Raw genomic sequence first — 5,554 nt, 5'->3', positions numbered from 1 at the left:
TGCGGTCTTGAGAATGAAATGAGATTATTTAACTTTGTTTGACACCGTTCCCACTGGTGCTCCTGTCGGCCGCTAGAGGCGCTGCCGATGTATTGTTTATCTTTCTAACGTCGACATTTTAGCGAAAATTAACATTAAAATTAATTTTGCAACACGTACGCTACTAATGGACGAGTACAGTATTAATTAATATATCAAACTAATTACAATCACTCATTATGCAAATGAATAGAGAGCGCTAGTTGTCCCTCCAGGTGACAAAGAAAAATACCTCTATGCAAACTGCTGTCAAATCATTATGTGTAATGTGGTCGTAATGTCATTGTTTAAATTTCGCAATTATTAAATATCGTGCCATATTTAACAAAATTCTGTAATTAGATCAACGTTAAATGACCTTCTTAAGTCCGTGGTTTTATTTTAAACGACTTTGATTCAAAGTAATTATGTTTTACGAAAAACAGTGATATTTTATTATAGGTAGAACACCTGATACGTACCTATCCAGGTACGTATACAAAAAATATTTTTATTTACTTTGTTCGACATATTTTTTATTGCAAACCGATTTTTACTTTGTCACTTTATTTTTTACTCATTGTGGTCCATCATTACACTGAAAACAATAGGAGAAACATAAATTTGGTGAAATAATTTTGGCCATGTTATGGAGGACTACAAGTTTCTGTTCAAAGTAGTGTTAGTAGGAAACGCAGGTGTTGGCAAAACATGCCTTGTCAGAAGATTTACCCAAGGGCTCTTCCCTCCGGGACAAGGAGCCACAATAGGTGTTGACTTCATGATAAAGAGTGTGGAAATAGAAAATGAAAAAATTAAGGTAATTTAGTTGTTGATAATTATTTCATGCGTACTCACATAAATCTTATACACTTATATTCTTCCTCCATAGCTCCAAATATGGGATACAGCTGGACAAGAAAGATTCCGCTCCATAACACAAAGCTACTATCGCTCAGCACATGCACTTATTTTAGTGTACGATATATCTTGTCAACCTACATTTGATTGTTTACCTGACTGGTTGCGTGAAATTCAAGAATATGCTAGTACCAAAGTCCTTAAAGTTCTAGTTGGTAGGTTAGAGAATCCACTTATTCATTACAAATGAAGTCCTAACATTTTAAAATTTTGACTGCTTGTATCTTGCCAATTTTGATTGATGATCTATGAAATACATTAGTTAAAATTTGTTAGTTATAATATACAGAATAAAGTAAAGGCTAGTTGCATAGATATATATACATATAAATATATATATATATATATATATATATATATATATATATATATTGTAGAGTTTCGAACAAAGAATCCAAAAGGTAATAAAAAACATATTTGTTTTATTGTTTAAACAAATGTTTTTTTATTACTTTTTGGATTCCTTGTTCAAAGCTCTGCAAAATTTAAAAATCCAAGGATCTACCATCTAATATATATATATATATATATATATATATATATATATATATATTATCAGATTTATTCAATTTTTACCCTTTGCCCAAAAAGTCTTTAAATTCAATCTCCAAGATATCTATAAAGAACTTTATTACTCAAATATTTTATTTCACAGGCAATAAAATAGACCGTGAAGATCGTGAAATTCCAACCCATGTTGGGGAGGATTTTGCACATCAACATAAAATGTACTTCTTGGAGACTTCTGCAAAGGAAGCAGATAATGTAGAACGCTTGTTTCTTGAAATAGCTGCCGAACTAATGGAGGTAATATTTCTTATAGTGAAACTCCTTAAATTATAATCAACTAATTTTATGAATTATCCAACATGTAGCAAGCTAGAAGTAAAGAACTGCCTAGATATGACAGCGGAGATGCATCTATCAACGGCCAGACGACTACAATTGGGCAAAATAGCTGTTGTAGTAGAATGACCTAGTGTGGATGAAATGTATTTATTATTGTTAATATAGCATATAATATAAAAGTATTATATAATATAAATTATTATGATATATTTGATGAGTTTTTATTACTTTGATTGTGATCTGTAAATAATTTTATTTTTGTGTACATTTACACATCTTAAGTATTTATAATTAGTTTGTAATTTTTGTTCTAAACATTATTATTTTATTCATATGTTACACTATAAAAATATGAAAAAAAATAATATAAATTTCATTTTAATTTTTTGCAAATACTATGTTGTCAATATTTAATAAGTTATTGTTATTAAAATTATGTATAAACTTTTATCTAATTATTTATTTATATCACCCATCTTTTTTACTATTTCTCTTTTATCCATGACATCGTAGTGTATTAAATATGATATAAATAAAATCATTTTTAATGCAGATGTTTTTCTTCACTATTTAAAAAAATATCTTTCTAATGCTCTACGAGTTTTTCGCAAACTAATAAAACTAAGCTACAATCAATCAATCAATCAAACTCCTTACATAAATTAAATGTAAATTCACATCAATATTCTTTCAATGTAATATTTATCTATATGCATCATGCGTTCTTGATCTGTTTTTTTTTACAGATTTTTAAAAAATTGGCTTTATTTACTCTCAAAAATTTGCAATACTGCTACAATGAATGTAAACCTACTCTAATGATTGTAATTTCATTCCAATGAATGGAAAAATTCCTGAATGAGTGTAAATTTACTACTTAGAATGAGTCTACTACAATGATTGTAAACCTACTAGGTGAGTGCTAATCTACTCCATTGATTGATTGTGAATTTACTCTAATGATTGTAAATTACTCCAGTAATCTACTATGTTAAGTGTAAATTTACTACAATGAGTTTATCTCTATGGAAATGCGTAGAAATCTACGTGAGTGAACTTGATGCCATTTAATTATTATTTCTTCTAATTAACTATTGTAGATATAATACATGAATGAGTGTAAATCAGTGGGGGTTACTACCGCCGTATCTGCACATTCAATTTTACGAGACCCTGATCACCTGAGCAGCCTCCAACGTATGCAAAAATTGATAAAAAAATATTTTTTCTATTTCAAAATTTAAAGAATTTTTCCCTGCGTAAATCGTGCGTTTACAACGAACAACTAAAGGTCATCATGAATGATTTAATAAATCAGTTTGCCGAGAAAAACGCAAAAAGAATACGCATATTTAATTTGAATTGGCGGTAAAAATTTTGAAAAAAGTTGCAGATAGATAATAATGACAAATAAATATTTCCTTTAATTTTATAACTTTTTTTCTTATGTATGATAAATCTTTACTCTTTCTAAGGACCCTCAAACAAAGTTTTGAACACAGATACCAGCTAAGAACCTTACTCTCTGAAATCATGATAATCTTAAAAGTTATTAAAATGATTTGCCTATTTTTAACTGAAAATAATAATGGTAAACTTTAAATACGACTCTCTTGGGCCGCATGACAGAAAAATGTTATGGCAAGGCCATGTTATGCTCCAACTTATGCATACTGAATACTGTCAAAATGTCATGTATTTGCAGTGCATTCAGGCGTTTTACACATAAATTGCAACGTCACTCGTATTTTATGAAGCTTAGTGAGAAAGACCCTGTTATCTAAGATCGTTTTTTGACATTTGTGCGGTTTCTAGGTTAGATTTTCTATCTGACAACCTGAGAAAAACGCCTGACTGCACAGCAACCACATGGCTTTTGTCAATATATAATATGGCAAGTTCTTGATAACATAGCCATGCCATAATTAATCTGTTATGCAGAATCGGTCCATCTATTTGCCGAAAATTTTGAGACCAACTAAGGAACGAACTAGATAGGGCAACACGGTATGTTTTGTACGGTTACAGATTCCTAAAAAGTAAAACAAATAACAGGATAATTAGCTGATGTTATTAATTAAATATGCAAGAGCTACTACATAATTATAAATTATTATTATTTTATGCAATTAACTCTATATAATATAGAGATGCTCTGATGTATTATTCGCGTGGCAAAGTAATGGATTTTCAGTGTGACCATGAATATGTTGTAGGTATTATAACAACATTACAGGTAAATAACAATAGATTTAAAATGTCCTCGGTTCTTTGCCGTATATTGCAATCAAGCGACTGTCTATCAAATTGTATGACTTGTTATATAATTCAAGTCATTCGAACTTAGCGATTGAATTAATTCAGAACTGAAAAATATGCGAATGGCGTAGACAAATCTAATGGAGAAAATTGCCATATGATTTTGATTCACATGTTCCGATCGACTACTGCATAAACCTCATAAAAACCTCATTGAAGTTGTAGTTTAGGCATTACTTTTTAAATTATGCTTGGTATTGCACATGTCAAAAAATATTGTGACGACATTGGATATTATCGCCTGAAGAGTTACCAAACGCAGGTTACGCGTAATACAGATTCTTGGGGTCCGAGGAGTGAAAGCAGCCCTCCTTAGAAGTCAACTTTAGTGTAGATGTGCCACATAAGAAGGCAGGTCTAGCTAAAGATCAGATCAAGTATTGTAAGCTACATCTATTCTCCCCATATACCACAATAGCGTATAATAGAAATTATAAAAATTAGATAAGGAGCATGGCAGTCATTTTCCACAAATGCTTATAAATGAATTCTAATTATAGATTTAATTACCAAGTAAATCCTGGTTTTCATACGTATATAATGCTACTAGCCCCCACAGGTAGTTACACACAATTCTAGAGGGCGAGTAAAGGGTGCTACGATAATTCCTCTGTACTGGGGCAGAGCGATGCTAAAATATACTTTATAGTATGACTTCCTAAACTATGGGTTGCGACCCCGTTTGGGTGTGTCATCAAGCCAAAAAAAACAACAGAAAAAATTAATTATGTAAAATTTATTGAACAGTGAAATTGTGTAAAAGAAACATATACTAATATATTAATAAACGAGGAATTAAAAAACCGGGGATTTTTTCTATAAATTTGGTTTAGGTATGTCTGAGATGAAAGCTCTTAGAACTTCTAATCTTCCTGAAAACCGTCCTACTACAACTCTTGTCCAAATAGTTTCGTCCAAACCATTTTCAGTTCCTGATTTGGTGCGTTACTTCGAAATTCGTCTTCAGAACTGGAAGAATGTCGCACGTAACGTCTCATACGTTTGTTTGTGATATCTATCTTTTTACTATCGTACTTGATCCATCAGGATTGTCTCTATCACGAAATTTCCCCATCACTACAGTCGATAATAGCACTGCCTTATGAATTTCATTTGTTTATCTAGAAATTCACCGTACTAACATATATTTCAAATCCTAGATCCAAACATTTCAAAGATCCGCTAATGGCATTTTCCAACCTAGCTAAAACTAGTTGGTATTGGTAATTTGCTTTGAGGCAAGTTACATGAACTTCCCGATTAGTGTAAATAATCGACTTAATCAATAAAAAATAAATTAATTTATTTCGAGTGGATTTATTACACATAATTGAAAACGAACGAATACGTTAACTCGGAGAATTTTCTAAAAGCAAATTTTCACAAATCAATAATTTTTATAATTGAACCACTTTCCGTAGAACTTTAATGGTTTAGTATGTTCATT

The 5,554-nt window shown here is 30.7% G+C and overlaps 1 protein-coding gene across 2 annotated transcripts; it reads left to right on the top strand.

Annotated features, from left to right (window-relative positions):
• The first annotated feature begins 172 nt into the window (after positions 1-172).
• LOC113377400 (ras-related protein Rab-30-like) lies at positions 173-1,919 on the top strand. Of its 2 annotated transcripts, XM_026617712.1 has the most exons (5): positions 173-508; positions 630-838; positions 911-1,094; positions 1,595-1,746; positions 1,815-1,919. In XM_026617712.1, the coding sequence occupies exons 2-5, from the start codon at positions 668-670 to the stop codon at positions 1,917-1,919; spliced, it is 612 nt and encodes a 203-aa protein (XP_026473497.1). In that variant the 5' UTR covers positions 173-508; positions 630-667. The 2 variants fall into 2 exon arrangements, with proteins under 2 accessions (XP_026473497.1, XP_026473498.1); XM_026617713.1 differs by lacking the exon at positions 173-508 and having other exon boundaries at positions 537-838.
• Positions 1,920-5,554: the final 3,635 nt, after the last annotated feature.

Source organism: Ctenocephalides felis, unplaced genomic scaffold (genome assembly GCF_003426905.1).
Source record: "Ctenocephalides felis isolate EL2017-DRISC unplaced genomic scaffold, ASM342690v1 CF-g0.4_SCAFFOLD_01886, whole genome shotgun sequence".
Classification (NCBI taxonomy): Eukaryota; Metazoa; Arthropoda; class Insecta; order Siphonaptera; family Pulicidae; genus Ctenocephalides; species Ctenocephalides felis.
This window is presented reverse-complemented; position numbering and strand designations above follow the sequence as displayed.